The sequence below is a fragment of the Callorhinus ursinus genome, unplaced genomic scaffold (genome assembly GCF_003265705.2).
Source record: "Callorhinus ursinus isolate GAN/ISIS: 27379988/994484 unplaced genomic scaffold, GSC_fseal_2.0 scaffold27, whole genome shotgun sequence".
Classification (NCBI taxonomy): Eukaryota; Metazoa; Chordata; class Mammalia; order Carnivora; family Otariidae; genus Callorhinus; species Callorhinus ursinus.
Genome location: NW_027397089.1, coordinates 22,782,021 through 22,804,369, shown reverse-complemented (window position 1 = coordinate 22,804,369; position 22,349 = coordinate 22,782,021). Strand labels below are relative to the sequence as shown.

Here is a 22,349-nt window from a genome sequence, read left to right as displayed (position 1 = left end):
AAAACATTTATATATTTTCAAAGTCAAACCTATATAGCAAGGTACTTCCAGAGATCTCCAGCTCCCAAAGATCCAGCTTCTGTCTTGTTTTCACCCTGCTCTCTCCTTCCCACACATTTTAATCCTGTATACAGTGTAATATTTCTCTATTAAGTGGATGTACCATAGTTCATTCAACTAGTTTCATTACTGGACACAAGATGTTTGCATTCTTTTTCTATTATATCCCTATTGTAAATAACATTGCAATGCTTGCACGTACGTCTTTTCCTATATTGCCAATATGTCACTGGGATGTATTCCTAGAAGAAAGATTGCTGGCTCCAATGTACATGCTTATATAATTTTGCTAGTTTTCCCCCAAATATCCCTCCACAGGATTGTACCATTCTATGCCACGATGAACATGAGCGCAAGCATCTTTTTGAAATACTGATTTCAATTATTTTGGATATACCCAGAAATGCAATTGCTGGATCATATGGTAGCTCTATTTTTTAATTCTTTGAGGGACTGCCATACTGTTTCCCATAGTGACTGCAACATCTTACATTTTCACCAACAGTATGCAAGGGTTGAATGTTCTCCGCACCCTCATCAAAACCAGTTATCTGTTTTTGATAGTAGCCATTCTGTCAGACGTGAAGTGATATCTCATTATGGTTTTGTTTGCATTTCCCCGATGATTAGTGCTGTGAAGTAACTTTTCAGATACTTGGCCATTTGTAGGTCTTCTTTGGAAAACTGTCTATTCAAATCCCCTGCCCATTTTAAAATAAGACTGCTTGTTTTTCTAATTGAGTTGTGTAAGTTGTAAGAGTTCTTTATATATTTTGGATGTTGACCCTTTAGCAGAGAGTTATATAATTTTCAAATATTTTCTCCCTCTAGTTTGCCCTTTTTTCTAGTTCCTTGAGGTTTAAATTTAGATGGTTTATTTGAGATCTTTCTTTTTTTTTAAATAAAGCTTTTTTTTAAGATTTTATTTATTTATTTGACAGAAAGAGAGAGAGAGCACAAGCAGGGGGAGTGGCAGGCAGAGGGAGAGGGAGAAGCAGGCTCCCCGCGGAGCAGGGAGCCAGATGCGGGGCTTGATCCCAGGACCCTGGGATCATGACCCGAGGTGAAGGCAGACACTTAACCGACTGAGCCACCCAGGCGCCCCTGAGATCTTTCTTTTAATGTAAATGTAGTTATTTATGGCTATAAAGTTCTCTCTTACAAGTGCTTTTGTTGCATACTTTAAGTTTTATGTTGTATTTTCGTGGTTGTTTCAAGATTTTTTTAAATTTCCATTTTGGTTTCTTCTTTGACTTGTTAGTTTTTCGGGACTCTGTTGCTTTATTTGACATATTTGTAAATTCTCCAGTTATCCTGCTGTCTTGATTTGTAGTGTCATACCCTTGTCATTGGAAAAAAAATCCTTGGCATGATCTCAGTCTTCTTAAATTTGCCATGACTTGTTTTGTAACTTATCATATGATCTATACTGGAGAATGTTCTGAGAAGGATGTGTATTCTGCCGTTGTTGGATGGAATGTTCTCTGTATATCTGGTAGGTCCGTTTGGTTTAAAGTAATAGTTCAAATCCCAGATTTTTGTAGTGATTTTTTGTTTGGATGATCTATCGTTACTGAATGTGAGGTATTGAAGTCCCCTGTTATTAGTGCATTGCTATTTCTCCCTTTCACATCTGTTAATATTTGTTTAATGTATTTAGCTACTTTGGTGTTGGGTGCATATATATTTATGATTATTATATCCTCTTGATAAATTGACCCCTTTATCATTATATAATAACCTTCTTTGTCTCTTGTTACAGTTTTTGACTTAAACTCTACATTGTCTTATGTAAGTATAGCCACCTCTGCTTTTTTTTAATTTCCATTTGCATGGAATATCTTTTTCTATGCCTTCTCTTTAAGCCTACCTGTATCCTTAAAGATGAAGTGGGTCTCTTGTATACAGCATGTAGTTGTGTCCTGTTTTGTTTTTTTAATCTCTCCAGCCACTCGGTGTCTTTTGATTAGAGTATTGAATCCATTTAGAATTAGAATAATTCTTCATACAAAAAAACTTACTAATGCCATCTTATTACCTGTTATTTGGCTGTTTTGTAATTCCCGTATTCCTTTCTCCTTCTCTTTCTGTTTTCCTTTGTGAATTGATTTTTCATAGTGGTATGCTTTGATTCCCTTTTCTTTTAATGTGTGCATCTGCTGTAGGTTTTTCTTTGTGGTTACCATGAGGCTTATATAAAACATCTTATAGAGATGAGTCTATTTTACACTGATAACAACTTAACTTCAATTGCATACAAAAACTCTACTTTTTTAATGCCTGCCTTCTATGTTTTTGATGTCACGATTTACCTCTTTTTATATTGTGTATTCATTAGCAAATTATTGTATCTATAGTTACTTTTAAGAATATTTTCTTTTAACCTTTATACTAGAGTTAATTAATTTTTTCCCAAACTTTTGTGGAAAACTTCCAGCATTTCTCAATTAACTTAATTAGACAAAAAAAAACTGTTGTGCATATTAAACAAGTACCCATCAATTCCTGCTTTATTTTCTAACATAAAGTTGTTGGATTTTATCAATTGCACTTTCTACATCTATTGGGATGATGATACATTTCTCTCTAGCTCTATTAATAAGATAAAATGAATTTCTTACTATTGAACAACCCGTATATTCCTAGAATAAACCCACCATGGTCAAGGTATGTTTTGGCTACTATTAGTATATTTAAGATTTTTGTATGGACATTTAGGAGCGACTGATTGTAGGGCTTTTTGTTTTTAAATTATTTTTATTTTTATTTTCTGATACTAAAAGATTGGTAAGTTAAATTCTGTACAGGAGAATTCTCTACAACTTCTCTACAGGAGAAAACACAGGGTAATGAAAATGTTATTTCCTCCAAAATTATAAGCCTTAATATGCCTCAAATTCATACTGTAAAGCTCAATTCATGATACCTGGGAGAAATAATTGAGTCTGAATTGAATCTGAAAAGGCTTCCACATCCTTTCTCCTAATGTTTTCTGATAATCATGTGTTTGATTTTTTTAAGTGAATAAATGGCATTTTTTACATGTGCTGAACACTTTGAATTTATTGATTATAAATTTAATATATTAAAATATTAGAAAATAATCTGGGAAATGCAGGGTATTCATTAATTGAATTATAATAAGTCATATTTTATGATCTTTGTCAATACTATAAGATAAAAACTGTGTACTAGTTCTCTGACATAGTGTTTTATATGATTTATTATGCTTTTTCTTGACAGAGTTTAGCATCTTCAAATGTGTTTTTTTTTTAATTCCTGCAGGTTTAAAGGGTATTTGGAACACAAATTTCAGTATTAATAACTCAATTTATTGACTGAACTCTAAGTTTAATCATAGTTATGGGGAGTGGCTCCATATTAATTATTGTGATGCATTTATAAAAATTATCTTTGATGACATAAACTATTATGCAAAATATAGATGTTCATTTACTCAGTATAAACTACTCATACAATTCCATAAGCTAAGTCCTTTTTATTTTTTATTTTTTTCTTTGTCCAATCTTTTTAATAACATGCACAACAAAAAATAAGTATCATTAGTGCCACTTAGCACTTGCATTAACAGTTATTTATCTTTAAGTTATAAAATCAATAGTTCATTCAAATTTAGTTTCCCTGTACTTTTTGCCCAATTCACATGAGAGCAATGTATTTTTTAAAAATCATAATGACATAAAATTTTATCCAAGGTTGCAGTCTTCCATGCCGTCTTCTTCACACATCACGTCTAGAAAATGAACTTCATATGCTTGATTCCATAAGTTTTGAAGAAAACCATTACAATGAGTGCCCACAATCCCAGAATAAAACCCCCAGGAGGATGTGAATCTTTCAGCTTTGGTTTCTGGTGAATTATCTGAGCTACAGGAAGTTGTTCAGCACATTTCAGTGGTTCCATGAGTTCCTCATCCATCCAGTCTTTCTTATATCTGCTTTCCATGATTTCTAAATCTGTTTGCAAACTAATAGTCTCTCTTATAATTTCCACTTTCTGTTTGCTTCCAAAAAAATCAGTTATCAGGACATTTTTAGGATCCTTCTGAAAAAGATCAATTCAATGTCCAGGGGTAGACACACAGAGACTTCTAGGACATACCTGAAAAAGGTCATTCATATTAGTTTGTCTAGCTGGATTAATTTCTTCCAAAAATTCCAAGACATAAAATGTGTATCTATCCATAAGGTGGACTCCAATTGCAGGATCAGGTTGATGCGAGAGTGAATCTTCTCCCACTTGGCTACTAGCTAAAGCCATTATGTTAGGAGAATAGAATCATTCATACATGGGTGCTCCTTGACACGTATCAATAATAAACAGTAACTCGTTGTAGCGTCTTTTTTGCCACATTTGCTCAAAAGCATCTGCAAGTTCTATGTTGGTAATTTCTTCAGAATCTTGAAATTTCAAGAAACCATTTCCACCATGTCCTGTCATATAAATAAGAATATCGCTTCTATCATCAGAAAGAAGACGTTTTGACTGAGGAGTACTAGGTGGGATCCTGCCAGTTAATATCCGTAAAAAATTCTCCACAGTTACCTCATAACTTCTATAACTCACTTCCACATCATCTCACACACATTTAGTTCCATATTCTTGTGACTAAACACCGTAGCTGGTTTGGGACTTCTAGGGTTGTATGCCATGTTGTCTGCAAGCATCATAACAATATGACTGTCAGGAACATCCCGCCTCTTGACACTTCTGTAAACGGAGAGAGTATTTGCAACATGCTGATAATTAAACCAGAACCGGGATGTACATACCAAAACAGCCCAGTTGTTTGTATGGCCAATTCTAAAGAACTGTTCTGCTTGATCTTCGATCTGACTAGCGGCCAGGGTGCCGAAGGACAAAAGCAACAACCCTGCCAAGGTAGTGAAACCCTTGTTGAGGAAGCAGGCGGCCACCATGTTTCCTGGCTTCAGCTTCCCTAAGCTAAGTTCTTTTTAATGAGGTTGAGAAAAATAGCAACATATATACTTGAAGCCTTGGGTGAGACTATTTACTTTCTCTATTATGATATCCATTTGTTCATTAATAGCCATCACTGAATGCACATTTTATCTCTAACATAGCAGTGTGGGCATATGAAAAATAAAACAGTCATCACTCTTAAAGAGTTCACCATCTAATGAGAAGCTGGAACATCATTATTGCATTGGTTAGAAAAGATTTTAGGATTTTTTTAGGTTAAAAGAACAAGTATCAGGAGTCATATTTAGTTCTGATTTGTATTACATCCTTAGTAAATGAAATAGGTTGAATGACTTGTGAATATTACCTTAAAGCAAATTATTAATTAGAAAGTATATAGTTATGTGAATATATACGTGTGTATCTGTAAGTGCACATGAGCATGTGTATGTGCATGCGCATGCATGCTTGGGGAATTATTAGGTGTGTACATTAAAATTCTTTATCCACTAGGTCAATTATGTCAAATATTAGCAATTTCCTAAGATTCAATATAACATGCATCATAACTGCTCTCCATCTGCAGTATTACCATTACCAAGTAAAATAGGTAATTTAGGTTTTATGCTTTTGATTGCCTACTACCCTTTAAATTTCAAAACCAATATTATATGCAATCTTATTATTACAGTTGCTTTTACTTCTTGGAAATGTACTTTTCTGAGCTAATTCATGTGATTAATCTCTCAGATTGTTCTGTGATGTTGCACTGGTATAAAATCTTATTGGGGATATCTGGAACAGTAAATGGTATTCTGGTTTTGACTTTGATCTCCCTGTCTTTACTGGGTAAGTTAAAAGATCTTAAATAAAAATATAGATAATGTTTACTATTTTCTTGTGACTCTTTTCATATTCATTCATTCATTTGTTCATTTTTTGTTAACAAAGCTTTAATAAGAAGCTACTATGTATAAAGCCGTATACTCTACTCCATAGCAATGTATTTAATATGTAGTCAAATCAGGTATCTTGTTCTCAAATGGCATACAGTCTGAAAGGAAGAAAATTGTGTGTGTGTGTGTGTGTGTGTGTGTGTGGTGTATTGGGAAACCATATTTTTGGATTTCTTGGAAACCTGTGAATAGAATTCCATGATTTTTCTTAAAAATGTTTACATGTTGTATCTAAGATTGTATTTAGTTTATACTTTATACTACTATACCCCAAGCATTACTACAAATTTCTGAAATCAAAAAAAGCCCTCAAAACCAAAAAAGCAAAAAAGGAATAATCATGGTGATAAATCTCTAGTGAAAGAAATAGATTTTAAATAAGTAATTATGGTAGAATGGGCTAAGCATAGTGTCGGTTTCAGCAAAATCATGACATGAAGAAGGCATGGAAAGAGCATGTATACTCCCTAGAGTAGAAATTTTGCTTCATTTACTACTGTATCACCAGTTCTTAGCATGATGCCTGGCACAGAATATGTGCCATATTCTGAGGCACATATATGTGCCTCAACAAATATGATTCTATAAGTGAATTAATTATGTAATATTTGAAATTATTTTTCATTAAATAAAATGAAAATAAGAAAGAAACTTTCTAGTTATCCCTTCAGTTGCTTCTTGTTCCCATCATCAGAATCATTCCAAATTATTTGTGTCTGGAGCACTGCACAGGGAGAAGATATTTACCCAATGTTAAAATAATTATGTTTTTAAGTTTCTCAGGGAATATTGCTAAAATGCCAAGAAGCAAAGAATTCAAATATCACCCAACATGATGATATTGGAAACCTGAAAATGAACAGTGGCACAAGAGGAAATATAACTAATAAGGACACAAGCCACTGTGGTTCAAAAGCTACAGACCATTCAGGTATCTCTCAAGACTTTGGCCTATAATGGTTTTCATTCTTTTGGCTTTCTAAGTTTGAAAAAGCCTATTTACCAGTTATGCAGATTACATTAACAAATAAAGATTTGATATCAACCTACTTTTCATTCAAAACTTCATATATACATATAATTTATGACTCTTTTTGTGGTAGGAGGATAGTATCAGTGAGAAGAACATAACAAAGAGGCTCGTCCCTTCAGGAATTTAAAGTCAAATTGAAACACACAAACACGGAAAGTTAATTGTGACTATAAGGCAGTATGTAACTAACTATTTTTTTTCTCTCATTTATTCAGCTTTGAAGTACAAAATGAATAAAAGTAATTATACATAATGAATGATTCATTATGATTTTATGCTTATAACTTCCAATTATGCAGAATTTTAGAAAACTGTCCCTTCTACTTCCAATTTTGTTTTAGTTTCACTTCAAAGTGCTTAACTTTTGGGGCCTTCAACAATTTGTTTTACAGTATATGGGAGAAATGTGCAGCTTAATTTATTTTATAATTATTTTTCAAAGGCTTTTCTCTAGGGGCACCTGGGTGGCTCGGTCGTTTAGGCATCGGACTCTTGCTTTCAGCTCAGGTCATGATGTTGGGATCCTGGGATAAAGCCCGAAGTAGGTTTCGGCGCTCAGTGGGGAGTCTGCTGGAGTTTCTCTCTCTCCCTCTCTCTTTGTTCTTCCCCCGACTCTAAATAAATAAACAAACAAGATCTTTTAAAAAAAGGATTTTCTCTAATACACTAGTTTATGTGGTTTTCTTTATCACATATAAAAATGTCATATATATTATCGTTTACTTACTGATACTCTTTTCTTTTGGATTATCTATCTGTTTTACAAGTCCCAAACTAATTGAAATACTGTAATTTTAACACATATTTTAGACTCAGACTAGCTAATTCATCATTATGTTGGGTATTATAATGGAACTTTTTCAGAGGTAAGAAAGCTTTGGTAGGTAAACATGGAATCATATAGACACCATTAAATTTTTATTAAAATGTCTAAATACTGTATATCAGGCTGTAAGATATTAATTTCCTATTACTTTTTTCTTCTTTTTTAATTGAGGAAATATCCACAAACATGAAGTTAACCGTTTAAAATAAAACAATTCAATGGCATTAGGACATATGAATGTGCAACGACGCTATCTATCTAGTTCCAAAACATTTTCATCACCGAAAAAGAAATCCTATTCCCAGTAAGCAATTCCCCATTCCCTCCCCCCCAGCCTTTAGCAACCACTAATCTGCTTTCTGTTTCTGTGGACTTACCTATTTTGTACGTTCATATAATGGAATCATACAGTATTTCACTTTTTGTGTCTTGCTTCTTTCACTTAGCATAATGTTTTCAAGGTTCATCCATGTTCTATCATATATCAGCATTTTATTTCCTTTTCTGACTGAAGAGCATTCCTCTGTTTGTATAGATCCACAATTCATTTAAGATGGCAATATTAATCAAAGTGCTCTGCAGATTCAAAGAAATTCCTATCAAAATTCCAATGGCCTTTTTTTGTGGAAAGGGACAAGGTGATCCTAAAATTCATGTGAAATTGAAAGAAATCCTGAATAGCAAAAACAATCTTGAAAAAGAATTAATTTGGAAGATTTACATTTTGCAATGTTAAAACCTAATGGGATGGGGAGAATGAATAATGGCTGCTTAATATTTACAGGGTTTCATTTTGGGGTGATGAAAATATTTTGGAATTAGATAGTAGTTATGTTTGCACATTGTGGATGTAATAAAATCCATGGCATTTGCACCTTAAAGTGATTAAAATGGTAAATTTATGTCACATGAATTTTACTCCAATAAAGAAGGGAGATTTTTCAGGGCGCCTGGGTGGCTCAATCATTAAATGTCTGCCTTCGGCTCAAGTCATGATCCCAGGGTCCTGAGATGGAGCCCTGCATCGGGCTCACTGCTCAGCTGGAAGCCTGCTTCTCCTTCTCCACTCCCCCTGCTTGTGTTCCCTCTCTTGTTGTGTCTCTCTCTGTCAAATAAATAAATAAAATCTTTAAAAAAAAAAGAAGGGAGATTTTAATGGCCATAAGTTTGAATAGTTATTCTGACTTGAACTCATATTTGTTCATACAATTCACTTTCTCTCGTTATGCCAAAGTCTCAGATATTTTCAATTGAAGACCTCAGTTTAATTTAATTTAAGAAAATCAAAGAACTTGAACTTGTAATTATATAGGGGCTGAAAAACTATTATTTTCAATATTATTTAATATCAAAAAGGAGTTATTAAGGAAAGATTTATGCACATAAAACAAGGAGAGAAATCTTAAAGCTTTATAGGATTAAATTCTAAGAGAATGGTATAAATATATTTAATCTCACAAGTAGCATTAATGCAATTTACAGCTTAAATGGTTCATGTTATTTTAGTAATTACATCAGAACTGGGCATGAAAAAGAAATCCCCTTTTGTCTAAGTTTTGCTTCATCTTATGAAATTAATTTCTTAATTCCCGTGAATTATCATTTGTAATTTGGACATCTTTTAAATCTGAACACTTTGTTAGAGTGATTTTATAGTACAGTTCCACTCTTATTTATGCAACACAGAAGTATTCAATTTTCTTTTCTTTTGTTTTTTCAAAGATTTTATTTATTTATTTGACAGAGATAGACACAGTGAGAGAGGGAACACAAGCAGGGGGAGAGGGAGAGGCAGAGGCAGAAGCAAGCCTCCCGCCGAATGGGGAGCCCGATGTGGGGCTTGATGCCAGGACCCTGGGATCATGACCTGGGCCGAAGGCAGACGCTTAACTGCTGAGCCACCCAGGCACCCCAGAAGTATTCAATTTTCACTGAATACACATGTAACTTAATTTTCTTTGTTTCCTCCATTTCCCTATAGGGTTGTGCCCATCTGAATGGCTCAAATATCAAAAAAAGTGTTATTGGTTCTCTAATGAGATGAAAAGTTGGAATGACAGTTACAGGTATTGTTTGGGAAGAAAATCTCATCTACCAATCATTCAGGACCAACTTGAAATGGTAAGTAGTTTAGTGTCAGGGTTATGACATTAATCTCTGTGCAGTTAGAAATGGTACTCCTCAAGACGATTATCATATGATCTCACTCATATGTGGAATTTAAGAAACAAAACAGAGGATCATGGCGAAGGGAGGGGAAAAATAAAACAAGACAAAATCAGAGAGGAAGACAAACCACAAGAGACTCTTAATCATAGGGAACAAACTGAGGGTTGCTGGAGGGGAAAGGGGTTGGGGGTCGAGTAGCTGGGTGATGTAGCTTAAGGGGGGCACGTGATGTAATGAGCACAGGGTGTTATATGCAACCAATGAATCACTAAACTCTACCTCTGAAACTAATAATACACTATATGTTAATTACTTGAATTAAAAAAAATTATGCTAAATGAATGAAAAAAAATGGCTTTCCTCAAGGGTGCCTGGGTGACTCAGGGAGTTAAGCATTTGACTCTTGATTTTAGCTCAAGTCATGATCTCAGGGTCATGAAATCAAGGTCCTGACACCAAGCCCCCCATCATCTCCACACTCAGCACAGAGTGTGCCTGGGATTCCCTTTTTCCTTCACCCTCTGCCCCTCCCCTCTCTCACACACACTCTCTCTTTCTCTCAAGCTCTCTAAAATCAATCAATCAATAAATGAAATCTTTTTTAAAAAATGGCTTTTCTCAAATTTCTTCCCACCCTTCCTTTATTTTTATTTTTATTTTTAAAAATTTTTTATTGTTATGTTAATCACCATACATTACATCATTAGTTTTTGATGTAGTGTTCCATGATTCATTGTTTGTGCATAACACCCAGTGCTCCACGCAGAATGTGCCCTCTTTAATACCCATTACCAGGCTAAACCATCCACCCACCCCCCTCCCCTCTAGAACCCTCAGATTGTTTTTCAGAGTCCATCATCTCTCATGGTTCGTCTCCCCCTCCGACTTACTCCCCTTCATTCTTCCCCTCCTGCTATCTTCTTCTTCTTCTTTTTTCTTAACATATATGGCATTATTTGTTTCAGAGGTACAGATCTGTAATTCAACAGTCTTGCACAATTCACAGCACTCACCATAGCACATACCCTACCCAATGTCTATCACCCAGCCACCCGATCTCTCCCACCCCCACCACTCCAGCAGCCCTCAGTTTGATTCCTGAGATTAAGAATTCCTCATATCAGTGAGGTCATATGGGACATGTCTTTCTCTGATTGACTTACTTCCCCCAGCATAACCCCCTCCAGTTCCATCCACGTCATTCCAAATGGCAAGATCTCATTCCTTTTGATGGCTGCAAAATATTCTGTTGCATATATATACCACTTCTTCTTTGGAACAATGTCTGTTCATGTCTTCTGCCCATTTCTTGATTGGATTCTTTGTTCTTTAGGTGTTGAGTTTGATAAGTTCTTTATAGATTTTGGATACTAGCCCTTTATCTGATATGTCATTTGCAAATATTTTCTCCCATTCTGTCGGTTGTCTTTTGGTTTTGTGGACTGTTTCTTTTGCTGTGCATAAGCTTTTTATCTTGATGAAATCCCAGGAGTTCATTTTTGCCCTGGCTTCCCTCGCCTTTGGCGATATTTCTAGGAAGAAGTTGCTGTGGCTGAGGTTGAAGAGGTTGCTGCCTGTGTCCTCCTTTAGGATGTTGATGGACTCCTGTCTCACGTTAGGTCTTTCAACCATTTGGAGTCTATTTTGTGGTGTAAGGAAATGGTCCAGTTTCATTCTTCTGCATGTGGCTGTCCAATTTTCCCAACACCATTTGTTGAAGAGACTGTCTTTTTTCCATTGGACATTCTTTCCTGCTTGGTCAAAGATGAGTTGACCATAGAGTTGAGGGTCCATTTCTGGGCTGTCTATCTGTTCCATAGCTCTATGTGTCTGTTTTTGTGCCAGTACCATATTGTCTTGTTGAAAGCTTTGTAATAAAGCTGGAAGTCCGGAATTGTGATGCCGCCAGCCTTGCTTTTCTTTTTCAATATTCCTCTGGCTATTCGGGGTCTCTTCTGGTTCCATACACACTTTAGGTTTATTTGTTCCATTTCTTTGAAAAAAGTGGATGGTATTTTGATGGGGATTGCATTGAATGTGTAGATTGCTCTAGGTAGCATTGACATCTTCACAATGTTTGTTCTTCCAATCCCTGAGCATGGAACATTTTTCCGTTTCTTTATGTCTTCCTCAATTTCTTTCATGAGTATTTTATAGTTTTCTGAGTACAGATCCTTTGCCTCTTTGGTTAAATTTATTCCTAGGTATCTTCTGGTTTTGGGTGCAATTGTAAATGGGATCGACTCCTTGATTTGTCTCTCTTCTGTCTTGTTGTTGGTGTATAGGAATGCCACTGATTTCTGTGCATTGATCTTATATCCTGCCACTTGACTGAATTCCTGTATGAGTTCTAGCAGTTTTGGGGTGGAGTCTGTTGGGTTTTCCACATACAGTATCATATCATCTGTAAAGAGTGAGAGTTTGACTTCCTCTTTGCTGATTTGGATGCCTTTGATTTCTTTTTGTTGTCTGATTGCTGTGGCTAGGACTTCTAATACTATGTTGAATAGCAGTGGTGAGAGTGGACATCCCTGCCGCGTTCCTGACCTTAGGGGAAAAGCTCTTAGCTTTTCCCCATTGAGAATGATATTCGTTGTAGGTTTTTCATAGATGGCTTTTATGATATTGAGGTATGTACCCTCTATCTCAATACTCTGAAGAGTTTTGATCAAGAAAGAATGCTGTACTTTGTCAAATGCTTTTTCTGCATCTATGGAGAGGATCATATGATTCTTGTTCTTTCTTTTGTTAATGTGTTGTATCACATTGATTGATTTGCGGATGTTGAACCAACCTTGCAGCCCAGGGATATATCCCATTTGGTCATGGTGAATAATCCTTTTAATGTACTGTTGGATCCTATTGGCTGGTATTGTGGTGAGAATTTTTGCATCCATGTTCATCAAGGATATTGGTCTGTAATTCTCCCTTTTGATGGGGTCTTTGTCTGGTTTTGGGATCAAGGTAATGCTGGCCTCATAAAATGAGTTTGGAAGTTTTCCTTCCATTTCTATTTTTTGGAACAGTTTCAGGAGAATAGGTATTAATTCTTGAAATGTTTGGTAGAATTCCCCTGGGAAGCCATCTGGCCCTGGGCTTTTGTTTGTTGGGAGATTTTTGATGACTGCTTCAATTTCCTTAGTGGTTATAGGTCTGTTCAGGTTTTCTATTTCTTCCTGGTTCAATTTTGGTAGTTGATACATCTCTAGTCATGCATCCATTTCTTCCAGGTTATCTAATTTGCTGGCATAGAGTTGCTCATAATATGTTCTTATAATTGTTTGTATTTCCTTGGTGTTGGTTGTGATCTCTCCTCTTTCATTCATGATTTTGTTGATTTGGGTCCTTTCTCTCTTCTTTTTGATCAGTCTGGCCGGGGCTTTATCAACCTTGTTAATTCTTTCAAAGAACCAGCTCCTAGTTTCGTTGATCTGTTCTACTGTTCTTTTGGTTTCTGTTTCATTGATTTCTCCTCTGATATTTATTATTTCTCTTCTGCTGATTTTAGGCTTTATTTGCTGTTTTTTCTCTAGCTCCTTTAGGTGTAGGGTTAGGTTGTGTATTTGAGACCTTTCTTGTTTCTTGAGAAAGGCTTTTATTGCTATATACATTCCTCTTAGGACTGCCTTTGTGTATCCCAAAGATTTTGAACAGTTGTGTTTTTATTTTCATTGGTTTCCATGAATTTTTTTAATTCTTCTTTAATTTCCTGGTTGACCCATTCATTCTTTAGTAGGATGCTCTTTAGCCTCCATGTATTTGAATTCTTTCCAGCTTTCCTCTTGTGATTGAGTTCTAGTTTCAAAGCATTGTGGTCTGAAAATATGCAGGGAATGATCCCAATCTTTTGGTAGCGGTTGAGACCTGATTTGTGACCGAGGATGAGATCAATGCTGGAGAATGTTCCATGGGCACCAGAGAAGAATGTGTATTCCGTTGCTTTGGGATGGAATGTTCTGAATATGTCTGTGAAGTCCATTTGGTCCAGTGTGTCATTTAAAGTCTTTATTTCCTTGTTGATCTTTTGCTTAGAGGATCTGTCCATTTCAGCGAGGGGGGTGTTAAAGTCCCCCACTGTTATTGTATTGTTGTCAATGTGTTTCTTTGCTTTTGTTATTAATTGCCTTATATAATTGACTGCTCCCATGTTAGGGGCATAGATATTTACAATTGTTAGATCTTGTTGGATAGACCCTTCAAGTAGGATATAGTGTCCTTCTTCATCTCTTATTACAGTCTTTGTTTTAAAATCTAATTTGTCTGATATAAGGATTGCCACCCCAGCTTTCTTTTGGTGTCCATTGGCATGGTAAATGGTTTTCCACCCCCTCATTTTCAATCTGGGGGTGTCTTTGGGTCTAAAATGAGTCTCTTGCAGACAGCATATTGATGGGTTTTGTTTTTTAATCCAATCTGATAGCCTGTGTCTTCTGATTGGGACATTTAGCCCATTTACATTCAGGGTAACTATTGAAAGATAGGAATTTAGTGCCATTGCATTGCCTGTAAGGGGACTGTCACTGTATATTGTCTGTGTTCCTTTCTGATCTATGCTACTTTTAGGCTCTCTCTTTGCTTAGAGGACCCCTTTCAATATTTCTTGGAGGGCTGGTTTCGTGTTTGCAAATTCCTTTAGTTTTTGTTTGTCCTGGAAGCTTTTTATCTCTCCTTCAATTTTCAATGGCAGCCTAGCTGGATATAGTATTCTGGGCTGCATATTTTTCTCGTTTAGTTCTCTGAAGATATCATGCCAGTCCTTTCTCGCCTGCCAGGTCTCTGTGGATAGGTCTGTTGCCAATGTAATATTTCTACCATTGTAGGTTACATATCTCTTCTCCTGAGCTGCTCTCAGGATTTTCTCTTTGTCTCTGAGACTCATAAGTTTTACTATTAGATGTTGGGGTGTTGACCTATTTTTATTGATTTTGAGAGGGGTTCTCTGTGCCTCCTGGATTTTGATGCCTGTTTCCTTCCTCACATTAGGGAAGTTCTCTGCTATAATTTGCTCCAAGATACCTTCTGCCCCTCTCTCTCTTTCTTCTTCTTCTGGGATCCCAATTATTCTAACATTGTTTCATCTTATCGTATCACTTATCTCTCGAATTCTGCCCTTGTGATCCTGTAGTTGTTTATCTCTCTTTTTCTCAGCCTCTTTATTTTCCATCATTTGGCCTTCTATATCGCTGATTTTCTCTTCTGCCTCATTTATCCTAGCAGTTAGTGCCCCCATTTTTTATTGCACCTCAGTAATAGCCTTTTTGACTTTGACTTGGTTAGATTTTAGTTCTTTTAATTTTCCAGAAAGCGTTTCTCTAATAACTTCCATGCCTTTTTCAAGCCCAGCTAGTATCTTTAAAATCATGATTCTGAACTCTAGGTCCGACATCGTACTAATGTCCGTATTGAGTAGGTCCCTGGCTGACGGTACTACCTCTTGTTCTTTTTGCTGAGGTGATTTCTTTCGTCTTGTCATTTTGTCCAGAGGAGACTAGATGAATGAGAGAACAAAATGCTAACAGGTTAACAACGTCCCCAGCAACTATACTCTATACAAATCAGAAAAGACCTGAAACCAGGGGAAAAGAAAGGGAAAGAAAGAAAAAAGAAAGAGGAAAAAAAAAAGAAAAAGAAAAAGAAAAAGATAAAAACAAACAAAAACACAACAAAACAAAACAAAAAACAGAATATGATCAAATATGATCAGGCTAGTGCATAGATCAGTGCCACACACTAGATTTTGGGTGTATTTTGGACTGTTAGAAGAAAGTGCCTCCTAAAATTTTAAAGGAAGAAAGACTTATATCTGTACAAAATAAGGGTTGATACAATGAAGGGATGGAAGGTGACTGTAAAGATGAAAATTCTAAAAGATTTTATAAAAGGAATTGATAAGAAGTTGTTTGAAAAAAGGAAGTAGATTTAAAAAAAAAAAGAAAAAAAAGGGGGAGAATGTGATCAGGCAGGAGACTAGAACAAAGCCATACACTAGTGATTTAGGGTATATTTTGATCTGTTAGAAGAAACTGTATCTCAAAATTTTAAAGAGAGAACAACTTATATATATATATGCCAAAAATGAGGGTAACACTATGAAGGGATAAAATATGACCCTAAAAATGAAAAATGAAAAATGTTTTTTTAAAAAAGGGATTGATAAGATGTTGGTTGAAAAAGGGAAAAAGAAAAATTCAAAAAAAGAAAAAAACAGTTAAAAAATTAACTGAAAAACTAATGAATCATGGTATAAAAGCCATGAATTCTATGTGCAGTACTCCCCTAGCGCTGGCGTTCTCCCGTTCTCCTTGATCGGTAAACTTGGTCTTGGCTTGCTGGCTATTCGGGCTGATCTTCTGGGGGAGGGGCCTGTTGCCGTGGTTCCCAAATGTCTTTGCCGGAGGCGGAATTGCCCCTAAGCAAGCTGCTCGGGTTTGGTCTCAGGAGCTTTTATTTCCTGCAAGCTCTCGGTATAGCTTTGGAGGACGAGAGTGAAAATGGTGGCCTCCCAATCTCTGCCTGGAGGAGCTGAGAACTTGGGGCCCCACTCCTCAGTGCACCCCCAGAGAAAAGCAGTCACTCCCGTCTCCCCGGTCTCTGGCCGCACTCCGTGCTCACCGGGCCTGTGACCGAGCGTTTCTATCTCTGGCACCTGACCCCGTGTGGAGTCTCCAAACCCAGCAGATCCCTGCGGTGCGCTCCCGCGCCACTCCTCCTGGGGGAGGAAGGGGAGTCTCCCCGGCTCTGCCGCTTGTTGGGTCCCTGCTGGAGGTTCAGTGGCCCGACTGGGCCGCGGATCACAGTTTATGGCAACCCCGAGCTGAGAGCCCGCGCCTCGGCTCCGTCTCTGCAGCCGGCTTCCCCGCTCCGATACCTGGGAGCTCTGGCGCACTCAGGCACCCCCGGTCTTTCTGTGACCCCGAGGGTCCTGAGACCACACTGTCCTGCTAGGGTTCCACACCACCCCCCCAGCCACTGGAGCAATGTCCCTCAGCAGAGCTGACTTCTAAAAGTTCCAGTTTTGTGCTCCGCGCTCTATCACTTGCCAGAAGCGGCCGGCGGAGGTCCCCGTCCCCCGCCGTCTGTCCTCCTGAATATCGCCTGGGATTCAGTTCTCCGCACGCCCTACCTTCCAGTAAGTGGTCGCTTCTCTGTTCAGAGAGTTGTTGCTACTCTCTTCTTCGATCTCCTGTTGAGTTGGTAGGTGTTCAGAATGGTTTGATCCCTATTCAGCTGAATTCCTGAGACCAGACGAAATCCAGGTCTCCTACTCCTCCGCCATCTTGCTCCGCCCCCCCACCCTTCCTTTAAATCATCATTTATCTCAGTCACCGAGTTTTTGGCACCCTCCTAGTTTTTGTGCTCAATGCCAGTGCTTCACTTGACTCATACTAGTCCTTGGCTGAATATTTGTATTCAATTTACAAGTGATACATATGTATGTGTATGTATGTAATAAATATATAGTGTGTGTAATTAAGTTATGAATTGATTAGTATAAGAATGTTCATGTAGGATGCTAATTGTCCAATAAAATTCTAAATCTTAATTAGTATGTCTACATTATTAAAATATTCTGTTCACTTAGTTACTCATTACTCACTTTTTAGGCTTTTATACAGAAAAACCTAAAACAAACAAACTATGTGTGGATTGGGCTTAACTTTACATCTCTGAAGAGGACATGGACCTGGGTGGATGGTTCTCTGTTAGACTCAAAGACGTGAGTCCAAAACCACTGTCTGATTTACTGTCTATTGTAGAACTTATCTTCATAAAGCACCTCTAAGTCCACCAAAATCAACTCTGAAATAATTGTCGATACTAAGGAATTTGGAAGGATGAAAATTGATTTAATTTTCACTGGAATAATGATGGATATTTTGGTTTTGTTTTCAAAGCAAAAAGATTTGAAAACAGTAATCATTGTGCATTTATTGTTTAAAGACTACACCAGATAAAAAAATGGAAAGAAGACTAGAACAGAGATATGGACACAGATTTACTCTTAGCTCTGTCATTTCTAACAGACTCTCTGGGAACTCTGTGCAAATTACAGAGAATAAGATTAAGTTACAGAGATATTGTAACTTTTAGTGAATCAAGGGATTTGGAAATGCCCTAAAATCTGAATGGCCTTTCAATTAAGGGAGGGTATTAGTTGAAAACACAAATGGATGTCTTTGGCAACAATGATTAACAATGAATTTATCCCTTCTTCTACAGATTTTTCATAAAAGGACCAGCTAAAGAAAATAGCTGTGCAGCCACCAAGGAAAACAAAATTTATTCTGAAACCTGCAGCAGTGTTTTCAAATGGATTTGTCAATCAATCAATAATCAATGATCAAAGTTTTTTTGCCAACTAGGTTCTAATATTAATCTTAAGGAGTAAGAATTTAAAACTACAATTAAAAAATAGAACTACAATTAAACAACAAAATGTCTTCTCCATTTTCCCTCCATCATCTACCTTGGTTCTAACCTTAGAGTACACCATGTAAACAATCTAAAATAGTCCCTTTCAATGTTTTATGTGGTAATATAATCCACTGTGAGTCCATGCCTTCATACTCAGGATTTTTATTCATTTTTCATTTTACAGCAAATGTGATCAAATTATACCTGCTTTTCTGTATTGTGCTTGTTTAATTTGTAACAATATCCTATGCAAATTTCATATAATTCTGAGTTGCACTTTAGTATGGATTCATACATTTTTTTACTGCTTTGTTGATGAACATTAACTTTGTTCTCAAGTTTTTTCTACTGTAAACTATGCTGCAGTAAACGTTCTGAATATCTTTTTAAAAAGTAATACCTGTTATTTCTTTGATATAAATCTTAAAACTGGATTTTATGACTCAAAAGCATTAAATATGTTGTTTTCTTTAGATTTCATACAATTTTAATCTAAATTTAGAAACTATCATAAATTTATAAGATTACAGGTACAGGGCAAAAGCACTTTCCTTCTTCCTGAACCTCTTGAGAATTACTTGTCAGACTGATACATTTTATTATAAAATTTCAAGTATCATTGGATACTTTTGTGTATATTTTCTACAAAAAAATCCCTTACTTAATCACAATTAAATGATCAAAATTAACAAACTAGCATTGACACAGTGCTACCATTCTCAGACTCTCTTTAAGGTTTGCCAATTGTCTCTAGAGTAAAAGATCCAGCTCAGAATCATCTCCTGCATTTAGTTATTATGTCTCTTTAATCTCCTTAAATCTAAAAGAGTTCTTTAGCCTTCCTTGCTATTCACAACTTGACACTTCTGAATACTACAACCCGGTTATTCTGCAAAATGTTCTTCAGTTTGAATCTGTCTGATTATTTCTCATGGTTATATTCAACTGCTCCTTGGCAGAAACAGTGAGAAGTTCTCACTGCATCCTTTCCGATGGCACACACATTTATTTGTTCCATTGTTGATGCTATTGACTTTGTTCACATGCTTAATCTGATGTCTATCAGACTTCACTATAAAGTTTCTCTTTTCCCTTTGTAATTAATTAATATTTTGTGGACAGTGACCAAGATGGTTTTAACATTCCCTTCAGCTTAACTAAATTTTAGAAAAGCTTTGTTCTTCCTATCTATGAGCCCCTGACCTCATTTTTAGACCATTTACTTGAGGAAACTTGTAATTGGAAATTCTGTCTCCGCTTCTTTGAGATGCAAATCTTTCAAAAAGTTTTTTAAAGGCTTTTCAACCCAGAAATGTCTCTCTTAAGGACCAGAGAGGTATTCCTTTGAAATGTAATCAAGAAAAGTAGCACCTCTATTCCTTAGTTTCTGTGGGAAGGTAGGAGGCTAACTTCAGTGGGCATCTAGATCCAAGTTGTTAAACTCTTTCCTATCATGAGGGGAAGAATGAAGGGGAGTAAGTCTGACGGGGAGATGAACCATGAGAGACGATGGACTCTGAAAAACAAACTGAGGGCTCTAGAGGGGAGGGGGTAGAGGGATGGGTTAGCCTGGTGATGGGTATTAGAGAGGGCACATTCTGCATGGTGCACTGGGTGTTATGCACAAACAATGAATCATGGAACACTACATCAAAAACTAATGATGTAATATATGGTGATTAACATAACAATAAAAAACCCCTCTCTCCTATCATGAAGACCTGAAAAAGTTTAATTTTCCTCTGGGTACAGCTGTTTAGCAGACACAGATGGTGTATGATCTCCTCCCTCGCCCCAGCTCTGCAAAACCTTGTGGTCCTCTGTTTCAGCAGATTTTAGTTCAGACCGAGTTCTCGCCTATGTCCCTATTGTCATAACATTGAATGAAGTCTTTTCCTGTGTAAGGAAATTTTGGTGGAATTTTTGCTTTGACAGAAGGTACTTTTAGACTTTGTAAAATCCCATTCTTCATCAGAATCTCAATGTATTCATTTTTGTATTTGTATCTTTGTGGACTCTCATTTTCATATTTTGTTCAATTTGTATACTCTACTTGGACTCTCAAATTGTTCCAGACCTAGTCGTAAAAGTTACCCTTTGAGGTGACATTGGTATCCTTGATCTCCATGATCCTTTGCCGGTGTGTGGTGTTGTTTATTTGTTTTGTGGTAATAACCTTAGCAGAATGCCAGTAACCATTTTCGCCAATGTTTGAACTGGTCTTTATGTTCTAGTCTGATTCATAAATACTAATAAAATAATTAACCAGACAAATAATAAAATACATTTTTCTCGGTCCAAATAATTTGCTTTTCTTTGCACCTCTTAAAATGTTGTATTTTATTTTCTGTCTCCTCATCAATAATTTAAGCTCCCTGTTCAAGTGTTTTTCCCTGTTTGAATATTTAAAGCAATGTCTGACACATCACAGATGCTCAATAAATATTGCTTGAATAAAATTTGATAGGTGCTGTGGAGAAAAGTTGTATGTTACTTATGAGACTATCAAGTAGGGGGATCTGATACCATCCCTTAATTCAGCTATGAATCTTCAAATATACAACACATAAGCTGAGAGATGTAAAGTGAGTAGAATTCGGTAGAAGGGGGATTCTTTCAGGAAGTCCTAGATAAAACCCTAATAGGTGAAATAAAAAACCTTTTGGATTTGTGAGCATGCTATGCTTTAAAAAAAAAATGTGAAGACAGTGCTACCGGAGGCCAAAAAAAGGATAAACTGGGTGCCAAAATAGGCTGGAAAATAAGGTGTCTTAAACATCACGTATTTCCACTTTCACTTCAACAGCAGTTGAAAGCCAATAAAAGGCTCAAGTTAGCAGAGTAACCTGGTGAATTTTGAGTTTTGGAACCATTACCCTGGAAACATACCCAGTATGGGAAGAGGAAGATGAAGTATTTGAGTTATGAGCTAATTTAGGGACTATTAGGCAACAGATGATGGGCTAGTATTCAAGCTTCAGAGATAAAGTGAATTAAAATATAAGCATGAATAGGGTTTATTATGATAGTAACAATCAGACTTTCTCAAAATAGAGGTGTAATATATTAAATTGTGTTTCAGTTTTGAGAATGTATTTCTTCCTTTTACTCCTTCAACCATCACTTTATTCCAAGGTTTTTCATCTCTTAGGTTCACACCTTTCCTTGCTCTCTAGATTCCTAAGCTCAAATATGTTGGCTGCAATATAGACCCAGCATACAGTTCTGCCAGTGAGTTACCTGCTGAATATTTCTATTTATTCCTGCTAAATTGACTAAAAATGGTAGATGAAGAACAAAGCCAATATTAAGGACAATACCAGGCTTCTGGGGTTTTTTGTTGTTGTTGTCGTTTGTTTGTTTGTTTGTTTTGAGATTTTATTTATTTATGGGATGCCTGGATAGCTCAGTCAGTTAAATATCTGCCTTTGGCTCAGGTCGTGATCCCAGGGTCCTGGGATCGAGTCCCGCATCGGGTTCCTTGCTCAGTGGGGAGCCTGCTTCTCTCTCTGCCTGCCTCTCCCCTTGCTTGTGCTCTCTCTCTCTGAAAAATGAATAAATTTTTAAAAAATCTTTAAAAAAACATTTTATTTATTTATTTGACAGAGAGAGAGAGAGGGTGCACAAGCAGGGGGAGAGGCAGAGGGAAAGGGAGAGAGAAAAGCAGACTCCCTGCTCAGCAGGGAGCCCAATGCAGAGCTCTGTCCCAGGACCCCAAGATCATGACCTGAGCTGAAGGCAGCCGCTTAACCTACTGTGCCATCCAAGTGCCCCCAGGTTTCTGTTTTTATGCACTTTGTTGGATGGTGGTTCCATTTAGTGTGCTGAGAAGGGACATATTTTGAGGGAAAGATTATAAGTTGTAGACATATTCAGAGGCAAACCACAAGAGACTCTTAACTATAGAGAACAAATAGGGTTGATGAGGGAGGGAGGTAGGGGATG

The 22,349-nt window shown here is 36.7% G+C and overlaps 1 protein-coding gene and 1 pseudogene across 3 annotated transcripts in view; one reads left to right on the top strand and one right to left on the bottom strand.

Moving 5' to 3' along the window:
* Positions 1-19,943, top strand: part of KLRF1 (killer cell lectin like receptor F1) — a 62,349-nt gene extending 42,406 nt beyond the window's left edge. For 2 of the 3 annotated variants that reach the window (XM_025879739.2, XM_025879738.2), the window contains exons 2-6: positions 5,756-5,854; positions 6,737-6,892; positions 9,802-9,941; positions 17,594-17,706; positions 18,210-19,943. In XM_025879739.2, the coding sequence (XP_025735524.1) occupies positions 5,756-5,854; positions 6,737-6,892; positions 9,802-9,941; positions 17,594-17,706; positions 18,210-18,330 (629 nt within the window). In that variant the 3' untranslated portion in view covers positions 18,331-19,943. Of the gene's footprint in view, positions 1-1,822; positions 1,852-5,755; positions 5,855-6,736; positions 6,893-9,801; positions 9,942-17,593; positions 17,707-18,209 lie in introns of all 3 variants that reach the window. The other variant, XM_025879740.2, reaches the window with a different exon arrangement.
* Positions 3,721-5,001, bottom strand: LOC112830084 (GPI-anchor transamidase pseudogene; annotated as a pseudogene).
* Positions 19,944-22,349: the final 2,406 nt, after the last annotated feature.